A 13,366-nucleotide genomic window follows, 5' to 3' on the forward strand; every position below is an offset into this window, starting at 1 on the left:
CTGACTGGGATCCCAGTGTTGAGGGGGAAAAAGGGGGGCAGATCTTAGATAAAGAAAGAGAATAGGAGGAAAGAGGGAACTCAAGAACAAGAGCAGCCTGTGCATTTGCAGATAGGAGAGACCACAGAGAGTTTGAGCTGCCAGTTTGTGTGGCTGGGACACTGACCAAAGGCAGGTGTTGCATTTGTATGCTCTTCCCAAGAGTTCGTTTAGATTTTGACTTGTTCGCATGCCTTTAAACCACGGGAAACTTGCCACCTCAGGTCCCACTTACCTAGTGTGAAGAAGTGCTAGTGAACTTGGTTCGATGCTGAATGACTCAGGAGTATTCTAAAGGCACAGGAGGGGGCCTGGCCCTGGTCTAATGACCAGTTTTATCAACAGCTTGAATGGATACAGAGAAGGCATGCTTACCAAATTTGCATATAAAACAAAACTGTGATGGGTAGAATCCAAACTCAAATATATTTTAATGAACTGAAACAGTGGTCCAAAACTCAAGCAACAAGGCAAAAGGCGATAGAAATCAATGCACAAAATCCACTACCCACAGTTGGGTTGGAGGCACTTATGAAAAAGGTCTTTGATTAGTAACACTCTTTGCTTGTGACAACCTTACGAGACTGTCTCAAACCTAATGGATTCACAGACTTGGCACAAATAAAAGCTGACATTGATCCTATTTGTTTCATTGGTTAGTACAGCTCAATCGTTGTTCTCAGTTCTCTCCTGGGTCTTGCTTTTTAGCAGGGACACTGGTAAACTGTTACCTGTCTAGAGAAAGGAAGCCAGCACTGTGGCAGTTTTAGAATTCTCATTCAGGTAATGAGGGCGGGGAAGAAGTGGTCATGTAGACAGAGTTCGGCTTATTCTTTGTAACTCCAGAGTCCTGAGTATCAGTTACAAAAAAAGACAGCTCAGCTTCCAAAGAAGGAATATTTTTCTCAATTAAGATGTAAAACAACATAAGAGGGGATGCTTATATGGAATAAAATGTCAAACTAAATGGCCTCTGAATGATGTTTTTTTCCCAAAAAAATTATCCAATATGGAATTCTGGCGAAATGCCTTTGGACTTGGGAAGTCTTTCTTTATTCAATCCCTGTCCATGTCCATCTGGTTTCAGTTGCTGGAGAGACCATCCTGGTTGATGGAGACAGTGAGGAGTTCCTGCTCACTGACCTGCTCCCTCGCACTCACTACACTGTCAGCATGCATGCTACCAGCGGGCCTCTCACCAGTGGCACCATCAGCACCAACTTCTCCACACGTGAGTGCATGGTCAGCCACATGGCCGGCACCTGGAGGCTCCTGTGGGTGCTGAGGATGCTGTGTCTCCGTGTGGTGGGCTGGATTAGTCTACAGCTCTTAGAGCAGCAATGAGCTGTCCTTACTTTAGTTGACTGCAGCCCAAACGCCAATGAAAGTCAGTGGAGTCAGCAGACACACGTCTACTTTCTGCCTTGACTTGGGTCTGGTGACAGCAGTAGAACCAGGCCAAGAGGGGCCAGTCCTGGAAATGCATCTGGCCAGAGAGTCTGCGGGACATTAAAGGGCTTGATGTTGGGGAGAGAGTTGCTGGATATAGTCGTGGCCGGGGGAACAGTAGACAAAGCTATAGATGTGAGAGTGTTATAAGTTCAAGAGTAAACCACAGACATGCAGGTGCAGCAAGGTCATGAATTCAGACAGAGGGTCAGATTGGAAGATGTCCCCCCAGGCCCAGAGGCCCGGGTGAGGGGAGTGGGGAATAGCTGTCAGAATGCTTATGACCCTAAAGGATCACCTTGTGACTGGGGGGCCCTTCCTGCTCCTGTCCAGGCGAGAACTGAGGTCAGCATGTAAGCAGCCCAGAGACCACACAGGTGGGCAAACAGATACATGTGCCTGGAATCAAATGGGCAGGCGCTCCCGGCATTTTCTCCTCTTTGCAGTACTGGATCCTCCTGCAAACCTGACTGCCAGTGAGGTCACCAGACAGAGTGCCCTGATCTCCTGGCAGCCTCCCAGAGCCGAGGTCGAGAAGTACATCCTGACCTACAAATCCACTGACGGAAGCCGCAAGGTGAGCGTCGACTGAGGGGGGAGGACCATTTCTATCAGGCAATCCACAGCAGCAAACTGGGTTTTCCCTGATGGACACACGGCCTGCTGCTGAGGAGGGAGCCCCAGTCTGCAAGTCAGAGATCTGGGCGCTAACCCTGGCTCTGTACAAAGGCACACTAACCCTCTCTGAGTGCTGGCTTCTTCCCTAAACAATGGGGGTATCTGCCTCTGCGGCTTCACTTGGCTGTGCCAGTGCCTCCAACATGATGAAGCAAAGCGCGCTGGAAACTTCCAAGCTGCTATCAGTACGTGGAACTGGAAGGGCCTTTCACTAGCAGGGCCGAGCACACGAGCTGGATGCCAAACTCAGCAGCCTCTTATGCCTCCCGATCAGCACTAGAAAGGCCACATCTACACAGCCTATTGCAAAGAGATGACAAATCTCTGCTTTATGTCATCGGTTGAAACAATCCATCTAAAGAGCAGGCTGTCATACTTGGTTAGCAGTGGAGGGCTTTTTTAGAGTAAAATCCTATGGGGAAGCTTGAACATGCGGAACAGATTAAACAGCGCTTGTCTGTTGCATGTGGAGCAGGGAGTCCTAGGGTTCTGCTTCCTCAGTTCAAGAGGAGGCCCAGTACAATCCGAAAAGCACCGATTCAACCATCCAGGTGCCGAAATTTACCCCAGCATGCCCCTGGGAGGCAGGAGCTTTCCTTTCTGCTTATTGGCTCTGTTTTCTGCTTATTGTGGGGTGGAGAGGATGACAATGCAATGGCCACTGCAATACTGACCTAGCTGGCCATGGGATCCGGACTTCCCTTCCCCACACCCCTCGTTGCGAGCCGGTCCCTCCCTCCCATCACCCTTCCTCCGGCTCATTCCACAGGAGCTGATCGTGGATGCAGAGGACACGTGGATCCGGTTGGAGGGCCTGTCTGAGAGCACAGACTACACAGTGCTCCTGCAGGCAGCCCAGGATGCCGAGAGGAGCAGCCTCACCTCCACCGCCTTCACCACAGGTGAGTGATTGGCTGCCACTTTCCTGCCTTCTTCTCCCCTGTGTGACCTCAGGCTCCGCAGCAGGAGCCTCTGCCGAGGAGACTGGGCCAAGGAGGAGGCCATCAAAGAAACTCAGTTGCCTCCTCCACTCCTGCCTTTCCCCTCCGATTCCTGCCAGGAAACCTCTCACTACCAACACAACCAGAGGGACCAAAGTGCATCTCCCTGGTCCACCTGGACCAACTAAACGCACCGAGTCAAGACATCAGGTTCCTGTTCAGATTTTCCGTCAGTGTTTTTCCAACAGAGTTTGTTCTTCCCCCTTCCCTTGCCGCCTGTAATCAGAGATCCACCCATAAAGGAAGTAGTAGTGAACCCTCACTATTAACCTGTGGTTCTTCTCCACACACAAAGCACTTTGCATTCTTAAGGTCACAATACAGTCCTTACAACAACTGGGGAGGAGGGCCTTCTTGGCCCCGTTTCACAGGTGCATGGACATCAGATGACTTCCACGCTAGTAAGCAGCTGGTTCTGAACTTGAACCAAGGTCTCCTTCTAAATTCAGTTGGTCCTCCTGCCTTCTCCATCCAAGCATCAGCAGATGATACTTGAAAATGTCCTTTAAGGATAGGAGTGTCCTAATGTGTGCAAGGGGAACTAATATCGAACCTCTGAGGCCGGTGACAGGCACTGTTCTAACTGCATTGCATGTGTGATCTAATGTCATCCTCAGGACAGCCTGCGAGGTGTGTTCTATTACCCCTGTCGGCAGATGAGGAAATGGGGCCACAGGGAGGGGAGGTAACTCCCCCAAGAGCCCACAGCTCTTCAGTAGGACAGCTGGGATTTGACCCCAGTTCTGGCTCTGGGGTCTGTGCTGTACCAATCCTTTCTGTCACTTCCCATGGTGCCTCTCTCTACTGTCTGTAACATGGGACTACCCAGTCTGGACTTTGAATTCTCTCCCTGCCCCACATTCTGGGGTGTGGCTGTGCCCCTATGTGGGGCAAGTGTGGACCCACCCCTTACCCCTAGATGCATGTCTGCCTGCCATCTCAGAGCACCAGGGCGACAGATTCCTGCCCAGGTCCCAGAGCCCAATCCCTAACCCCAGCGAAGTGATGGAAAGTCCTCCATCCTCCCAGGGGCCTCCCCTACCAGACTTGCTCTAAACGACAAAGCAGGACACTAGATCCAACACACCAATTGTCACCAGTGGCTCTTTAGGATAGTGAGTTGTGAATGAGTCCTTTTTTTCCTTCTTTTTTATACTTTTCAATCTTACAATGTACCTACAATGAGCACATTAATCAGAAAAACTTTTGATTAGAAAATAAAAATAAACCTTGGTTTCACAACCAAGACATGACTCCAAAATGTGTCCTCCCCAACTGGAAACTAGAGGACACCTCATCTCTTTTGTGCGGCTGAAGTCAACTATACTCTCCCTCCTGCCCCTTCAGGGCAGTTCTGTCTCAGAACCAAGGTGCTACCTCTTCTTGTTCAAGCCCTTCCCTGCTCAATGACAGGTTAAAGGGTCCTCCAAGCTCCTCTTTTCCAAGCTACCACCCAAAGGCCCTGGATTGGAACTTTTCACTGAATTAAGAATTTCTTTCCCATAAAAAGGACACAGATAACAGAAACATAAACAAATGCAAAGTTCCCTGAATAAATTACAGTAAACCTGCATGGTCAATTGAATGTCAGTATTAATGCGTCCTCACTGCCTTTCCACGCCACCCCATCAGAACCCTCACTTACACCCCCACACACCAGAGGCCACATGGTGTACCCCATAGGCTCCATATGTGGGCTCCTATTTCGAACGAAGGGGGAGAAAGAAGGATGAGGAGAAGGGAGAAAGAGGAGGAGGAGAAGCAAAGAGCAGGGCATTGCGCTTACTGGAAAGACTGGAGCGCTGCCAGTCTGAGGCCCATGAATTGCTCCTGCTGAAGAACTCCAGAGCTTCCTCTATGGTGGCAACCAGGGCTGATGGATTCAGAGGCTAATTTCAGTCTAGCGACCAGCATCCATTTTGACTTCATTGACAGTACCTGAGCTTTCCACCTAGCATCACCCTATTCTTAGGACACTGGTCTCAGCCGATCATTCTAAGCACTTTTTATGCCTTGTCTTATGGAACGAAAGAGCTTAAACTTAGGTCCCTAAGTGGCCCCCATCCACTGACAAATTCACATCTTGTCCTGGGTGGGCCAAGAAAAGAGACTCATTTCAAACAGATGACTCCTTAATGGGTTGGAAAAGAGTTGAGGTGTTAAAAAAATAAAATTTAAATAAAAGAAAGAGAAAAGATTGGCTTCTGCAAAGCCTCCTTTGACCAAGATGTCTTCCCTGTTCGCATGCCTGCCTTAGAACATAAGCCTATCTCATTCTAACAATCACATTAATAGCTTCCTGTCCTCTTGTCCCCGGTGTTTGCACAGAACTCCAAGGAGAATTTAATAGAAGTAGAACAGAAGAGAAAAATATGGATCTATTATTTATAATTTACTGTCGCCTGAAATTTCATCCAAGGTCTACTTGTCTTTTGGAGACACGAATATAAATGAGAAAACAAAGACTCCCACAGAGCAACAGAGACTGGGCGACGTGATCTCCTGAGAGGAGTTCTCATTGTCTCTTTTAATCCTATAAGCGGCAAACAAGGCGCTCGCTGAAGCTGTCCTCACAGGCAGTGAACACTATAAAATAGGCTGTCTTAACCTGAAGGTTAAGCGGAGACAGTCATTTGTGGAGGTTCCCAGAGATGGGGAATGAGAAGTTTTCTTTATTGCCTTTGCTCCGTGCCTTCGCAGGAGGCACGAACCCACATCCAGGCTGAGCTGATCTCTGGGGCTTTTTAGGGAAACTCAGAGAGTCTATTCTAACACAAGCTTCCGTTTGGGAAGTTGTGAAAATTAGTGAAGACTGGCCAACCCTGGGTTCTGGGACAGCAGATGGTGGGCCATGCAAATCCGCAGAGTTATCAGTTAATAGTACCACTGAGGTTGTCTGTTTCATCTTGGGTGACTCTCAGTAGGTGGTGATTTTCAAGGAATTGGTCCACGTCCCTGAATTTACTTAGAGTTGTCTATACTACTCAGTTGGTCCCTCTATAGGGAGAGCCGTGGATGTGGTCAAGCAGTAATGCCACCTGCCATAGGGCCTTGAATGTCACTATATACAAAATTTGATCTGGCCCATTTTTAGCCATGCTGTCCCAAATGTCCTCAGAAAAGCTAATGTCCATTTCCCTTTTCATAATCATAGGAAGGAAAATAGGGTCCACATGGTATCTTACATTTAACAAATATTGAATGAACCTTCACAGTGGGTTACACACTATACTAAACGTTTCAAGGGCATGAGGCAGTGGGGAACAGACAAAAGGAGGAAATGGGGTAATTTCAAGTACAGTAGGGCCTTGACTTACGAGTGTCCCGACTAACGAGTTTTTTAAGATACCAGCTGTCTCTCGGCCAATTTTTTGCATTGAGTTGATGGAGTAATTTGACTTAACGAGCTCCTTAATGAGCTCAGTCTCGGAATGAATTAAACTCGTAAGTGAAGGCCCCACTGTAGTGGTGAGACCATAAAAAACAGAGTAATGGACTAGGGACCGATGTGAAGAGCTAATTTCCAGGACGGCTCCTGCACTAGAAAGGCTTTCCTGATGGCACGTGAGAGACAGAGATCACATTATACTACAGAAAGGTCACTCTGGTTCAATATGAAAATGGATGCAAGTAGGGCCAGAAAGGCAGGAAGAGACCAGGGAAGTGGCATTACCATGACCCAACCCTCCCTTTGCCATGCTGAAGCAAGAGACACAGACACCAGGCTGGCAGCTGCCAGTCTATGATCAACTAATCTGCCATGGCAGTGGGTCTCCTGATATAAGTGAGTCCCAGGAATAGTAAGGCAGATTATTTCAGAACGTTTCTCTACTGTTAGGGTGCCTTTAGCTGGTCTTCAAAGGGGAGACTTAGAAGACTGATGGGTAGAAAGTGGATGGTCTGCAAAGCTTGAGGCCCTTCCTCAGCGACTCTGTGTACAAGGAAGACATCCAAGCTGGCTGTGACTCAGTTGATTCTCTGTTCCCATCACCTCCTCAAAGTCTATTGCCAACTCTCCTCTTGGATTCCCACTACTATCTCCTAAACGAGTCTTACCTCCAGTCTCACCCCCATCTCATTCACAATGAGAACAAGCTTTCTAAAAACTTGAGCTTAAAGTCCATTGCTGGACTCTTCAGCCTGTTGCCTTCAGGAGAAGGTTCAACTCTTTAAGTGGCATAATCCAGTCCCCACTTACCTCCCCAAGGCTCTCCCTCACCCATCTAACCCCGCCCTTGCTCTGTCTCCTGGCTGACCCTGCAGTTCCCCAATATAGGCTATGCACTTTCATTGGCCGGAAACACCCTTCCCCAACAATTTGTGGCTTACTTCTATATCAATCAGTTCCTAAACTAAGAAGCCCTTTCTGATTAGAACCTGCCAATCCCTACACCGTTCCAGGCCCCACCGCTCACCTTACCCCCACCAGCCCCAGACTTCATGGCATGCTCACTCCTGAGTTTTGATGGCTCCCTGTGTTTATCTCTTTCCAGAGCACATAGAATTTGGATTATGTTTGTATGTTTCTCCCACCAGAGTGTGAGCAACCTGAAAGATGGGACTATATATTTTTCTCTTTATATTTCCATTTATTTCTTAGCCCACTATTTAGAACCCAACAGACACTTCCTATATGGTTTTTTTTGAACAAATGCATAAAAGAATAAACAGGTAAATGAGTTAGAAGATGCTCTCAAGGTGGCTAAGGTGGTAGGTTTGACGGCCTGTGTGGGCTGACCAGGTAACTTAGCTCTTTCCACAAACCTGACAACCACAAACACACTTCTGGGGAAAAGACACCTACTAGTAAGTTCCGGTGGCCAGAGGCGGTCCCTGCGCTGCTGTGGAGCCACACACCCTGCTCTGCTGGGTCTATTCTCAGAGAGAATTGCCGACATCTCGCTTTAGTCCTGATGCTACGGCCGTAAGGACAGGCAGTGGACAGACACTCTCCAAAGCCACTAACTCAGACCACTTTAGAGACTGTATCCAGGAACCCCTTACACGGAAGGGACAGGGCAGGAACCGGAAAGGTCTCTTCCTTTACTCCCAGCCACTGGAGCTGTCTGATTGCTCTGTGCATCACGTAGCTCACTTCACTCCACTCGCAGCCAGCCTTCCGATGCCCAACACAAACCAATTTCTGAGCAATTCTTCCGGTAAGTGCTTGTCCTATCGATCTCACAATTACATCTAGAAACACTTAACTATGAGCCATTTCAGTGTCCCGATCACTTGGCATTGCGTTCCTCTTAACTTGGCAATCAACACAGCCTGTGCCTTAAAGACAGACAAAGCCTCTCTGTCAGCGGGCCCAGGGATTGCACCAAAGGGAAGGAAGCCTCCGGTGCTGCTCTGGGTCCTGAAATGTCTGCCTTGAGAAAAACTACTGGATGATCTGTGTGAGGGTAAAGGTGTGTTTCTGCTGAGGGTAGATGGTAGGACATCGGGAGTGTCCCGATGCATGAAATCTGTCCCGACAATTCCCTGAGAGTGTCTGAATCACAGCACACATGCAGTGAACGCAACGGAACAGTAATCAGTCTGGTCTTCATTATTAGCTAGGCGGAAGTCCAGTAACCCCAAAGCGCTCCTAATGGTAACAACTGGAACCAAGGCTTATACTCAAGGACAAATAGACTCTCTTCCCCACCCCCACCCTCAATCTAAATCTTGGGACCTGCCCACTCAAGACACACCTATGGGAGAGAGGGAAGGAAATGGAGAAAAGGAAATCAGCAGAGGGACAGAGAGACTCTAAGTCTATCCAGGCAGCTATATGGATCTAGGCAGAGAAAGCCGACCACTGGGCCCCTTGGGGACACAGTCCAGCTGGCAATTCCACTGCTTGGCCTCTCAGAGAAGAGGAGAATGTACCAGAGGAAGAGTGGGGTTCCCAACCCGCTGGGCACCAGACTCCTCTGTAAAATCAATGATCTGCCTTCCTCTCAAGTTTCTTGCAAGAACTAAGTGAAAATGAAAACTCACTTGGCAAAGCACAGGTTCTGTAGAAACCCGCTGTCATTCCCTGAAGTAGGTGGGCGCCTTTGTTCCAAACTGCCTGCAAAGGAAGCCACCCTTGTCCCAGGTGTGGCCGAGCGAAGGGCAGTCCTGTGCTGGGGGTTAACTCATCTCCAGAGGGGCCTCCTGTAAAGTCTATGGAACCCCAACAACCTCTCCCCAACGCAGGATGCTTCCCTAATGGTCCATGACAGGTGTCTCAGATGACCTGGGCCTTCAACGAGGGTGTATGTCTCCTTCCTTGTGTGGCATGAGGCTGTCACTTGCTCTGACCCTCCAGCTGTCTTTCCAAGTGGGCTGGGGTCACACCCTGCAGTGCACAGGCACTGCCACCAGGGGGTGCTGTGGTGACTGGCCCTTGAGGTCCTTACCCAGCCCCTTCAAGACTGCTACACAGTTCAAGGCTGCAGGATCACCTCTACTGCACCTTACGCTTCCTGGGCCCCACGTCACTGCCCCTCACTCTCGAGCTTGGCCTTTCACGTGCTCTCTCAGCTCCTGCAGTCCGGAGAGCCCTCCACTGGTCTCTCCTCCTCAGCTTGCCTGCTAAGCACTAAAATGTGCCCTGAAGCTAAGCTCTTCAAGACACATGATTTAAGCTTCTCTTTCAGCTAATTAGACATTGTTCTACAAATTGGGCTGCTCTTTCTGAAATATGAGAGGCCGTGTATTCCCCCTGCCGTCTTTGTAAGCTTACACTAAACTGTAGAGCACAGCCACTGGGTCGAGTCCAATGGGGAGATGATTCTGCACGAGGAATAGATGCCCGTCTTCTTGCTAACACTGAGCTTGTCTGGGAGCTCCTGAGTGTCTGCTGTGAGGGTGGCAGGAGGCTTTGTCTATCAGCGGTCACCAACCGGTGGTCCACGGACCATTAGTGGTCCCTGAGGTCCAAAAGGTTGGCGACTGCTGGCTTAGATGCCTCTCATCCTGTGACAGGAGGCCTTCCAGGGATGCATCGTGGCCTGTGCACCTGTAACCATCACCTGAGTAACCACTCACCTCTTCACCTTTGCGGGGAGGGGTATTTTTATTATCCCCATTTCACTGACAAGAAAACTGATACCCAGGAAAGTCAGGCCATTTGCTTAAGCTAAACAACAGGTAAGTGGAGGAGCCAGACCGTGAGCCCAGCTCTCTGGTCTGCTGTCTGCTCCATCAATTAGGCGGGATACAGGGTGAGGCAGGGTTCCCAGACTGGGCGAGGCCAGAGTGGATGTCCCACGGCTCTTGATGAGGTCCCACAGACCCTCTGAACACTTCTCCGATTTGATCAAGGGGTTCGCGCAGAGGGGGAGAAAGGATGCTTTCTGGAGGTCGCCTCTTTTCCTGTGCAGGGGGCCGGGTGTTCCCTCACCCTCAAGACTGTGCCCAGCACCTGATGAATGGCGACACTCTGAGTGGGGTCTACACCATCTTCCTCCACGGAGAGCCCAGCCAGAAGCTCCAGGTGTACTGCGACATGACCACGGACGGGGGCGGCTGGATTGTAAGTACGCATGCTGTTCTCCACGTGTGCAGACAGCCCGGGGTCCTCATCCACCGGCGCAGCGCCCACCGACCCACACCTCACAGCCTCTGCCCGTCCCTTCAGTTACTCCCCTCCTGTCCCTCTTGGAGGCTCTTCACTGTCCTCGGGGCCCTTTCTCAGCAGCCCAGTCCTAGGCTTGGCCCGGCCGAGAGAGGAACAGCAGTTGAGGCTGCAGTGGCCTGGCCCAGGGAGGGGTTGCTTCTGCAATGGCAGTGCAGGCAGGGGTGCCAGGGCAGGACCAGCAGCTCAGACAGGCCTGGGTCCTAACCGCTGGGGTCTGCGGCTGCCAGAGGAGTAGCAGAGGTGAGCCTCTGGGGGGAGCTCATTAGGACCTTTCTGTGGGACAGCTGCGTATGAGGGAGCAGAGGAGGGCAGGGCACGGACAGCCACCTCCGGTTACCAAGGCCACCGTGTCCCCATCCTTCCTTGGACTCCCCGGTTCGTCTCCAGAACTGTCCCAGCCTTCAGGGGGCACCATGATTAGGAAAAGAGACACCATTTCCTGTGACCACCCTCCTCCACGTCTGATAGTTCAGGACAGAGAGAAGGGAAGGGTGGCTTCACTAACGTCCCTGCCCATCATGCAGCCCCACTGCAGATGGGAGGGTTCCCGCATTCCTGCAGCCCAGCCTGCAGCAGCCTGGCCCGCAGTAGCCGGCGCTAGCTGGGTGGGTGCGCATGGAAAGGAGTATTTAAATGGAGTGAAATGGGGACTGTGCTCATAATAGCTACACTTGGGAGACATTTCCTTTTCTCTTCTGACATATCTGTGCGTCTTTCGTAAAGCATAGTTGGGCGTTGAAGCCGAGGCTGATGGATTGGAGGTTAGATGAAATGAGCACTTAAACAGCTCGCAAAGTGAATGCTATGCAGTTCCTTGCCTGCGATGGGATGACGACAGTCACTGCTGATGTGGAGTTGGGCCTGTTCTTCCGGAGAGAAATGCTCTCTGCTGCACGGCCTGGTGCGAAGGACGGACCTGAGAGCCACCCACTCCCCTGTTTGGGGGCTCGCTGTGTCCGAGTCCTTTCTACATTGCTGGGTGCAGATTAGTGTCAACATCACAGCCGACCTCTCCATCGGGGCCTCTGCCCTTGGAGAAGGCGCTGCGCATCTTCCAGGGAACGGACGGCCGTGCAAACACCAGCCCTGCCCGCAGTGCCCCTTGTCCCGCTCGTCCTCGCAGATGGAAAACTCGCTTCCAACAACTTTCCTCCGGCCAGCTTCCGCCCCCCCTCTCTTCCCAGGTGTTCCAGAGGCGGCAGAATGGCCAGACCGACTTTTTCCGGAAGTGGGCGGAGTACCGCGCTGGCTTCGGGAACCTGGAGGACGAGTTTTGGCTGGGTAACGCCCGCTCTGCTTTCCGTGGGAGCTGCTCTGGCTCTGGGTCCAGCACTCCTTCTGGGCCCATCGGGGGTTATCAGCACCCCCGGGTCTGTTGAGAAGTTGACAGCTCGTGAATTGCTTTCAGTTCCTCTGGCTCTGTTTGGCTGCACTATTGATCTGTTTTTATCTCATTGTGGCGTTTGCCTCTCTGCCCCGTCTCTTCCCATCCTCATTAATAGTCTCTTATGCTGATGGGTCTTGACAGGAAGCAACTACAAAGCGCGGATGGGCCTGGTGTGCGAGGGGGCATGAGGGCCACGGGGCGGAGGGTCACCTTACGAGCAGCCAGCCAGCCTGCAGGCAAGAGAGAACGAGGCAGGCGCCACACAGGCTCAGTTCTCTGGGGGAATGTTACTCCCTGCCTGGGCCAGCGAGGGAGGGAAGTGAGAATGGCAGAGAGGTGGCCGGCAGTGTGCCCGAGTTCTGACAGGAGCGGAGGTGTAGATTGAGAACTGAGCAGGTGTGAGGAGGGAAGCACACCCCTGGCCCAGGCAGACGGCGGGACACCCTGATGACCTGCCTCTCCCTCTTGCTGCGATGTTCAGCCACTGGTCCAGGGAGGCGGGGAGAGGAGATAAGCGTGTTCCGAACTGGTGGCCTCTGACACCTCCGTCACTATCTCATCCGGGCCTCACTTGCTTTCCCCCTTACTGGCCTCCCTGCCTCCAGGACCACTCAGCATCCACAGGGCCACTAGGATGAGCTTCCTCACACCCAAAACCTGTCCAGCGGCCAACCCCCTGTGTAAGCCGTCTCCACGACTCCGCCCCACTGCCAAGTGAAAGCCAAGCCCCTGACCCCTGGCCCGGCCTCTCTCCTCTGCCCTGGAGCCTGCGCCCACCCTGAGCACCTCTCTCCTCCCCACACGGCCCTACCCCCACCAACTGTGAACACTCGGAATCACTGATGATGCTTCCTCTGCAAGGAGCTGTCCCTCCCTGCACACCATGGTGTCCATCCACGTCCATTCAAAGATCAGAAATCCATGCCAGGAAAACAACACTCATCCTATATAATAAAATCCTAATATGCAAATCTACCGAACGGTGGAACAACTGGTCGCTGTGACACGCACTGACCACCAGGGGGCAGACGCTCAACACAGGAGCTGCCCCCTGGTGGTCAGTGTGCTCCCACAGAAGCTGGGCTCATGGCTGGAGAGCGCAGCAGCGGTGGCGGGAGCCTCTCCCACCTCTGCAGCAGCGCTAAGGACCCCTCAGGGGATGTCCGACTTTAAGCCCGCAGGTGGACATCTCCTAGG

General features: G+C 51.6%; 1 protein-coding gene across 2 annotated transcripts in view; it reads left to right on the plus strand.

Moving 5' to 3' along the window:
- The window catches only part of TNR (tenascin R), a 322,971-nt gene that overhangs the window by 303,631 nt on the left and 5,974 nt on the right, over positions 1-13,366 (plus strand). For both annotated transcript variants that reach the window (XM_036344928.1, XM_036344929.1), the window contains 5 exons: positions 1,127-1,270; positions 1,935-2,065; positions 2,936-3,068; positions 10,526-10,677; positions 11,967-12,063. In XM_036344928.1, the coding sequence (XP_036200821.1) occupies positions 1,127-1,270; positions 1,935-2,065; positions 2,936-3,068; positions 10,526-10,677; positions 11,967-12,063 (657 nt within the window). The remainder of the gene's footprint in view (positions 1-1,126; positions 1,271-1,934; positions 2,066-2,935; positions 3,069-10,525; positions 10,678-11,966; positions 12,064-13,366) is intronic.

This window comes from Myotis myotis, unplaced genomic scaffold, assembly GCF_014108235.1.
Source record: "Myotis myotis isolate mMyoMyo1 unplaced genomic scaffold, mMyoMyo1.p scaffold_m19_p_18, whole genome shotgun sequence".
Classification (NCBI taxonomy): Eukaryota; Metazoa; Chordata; class Mammalia; order Chiroptera; family Vespertilionidae; genus Myotis; species Myotis myotis.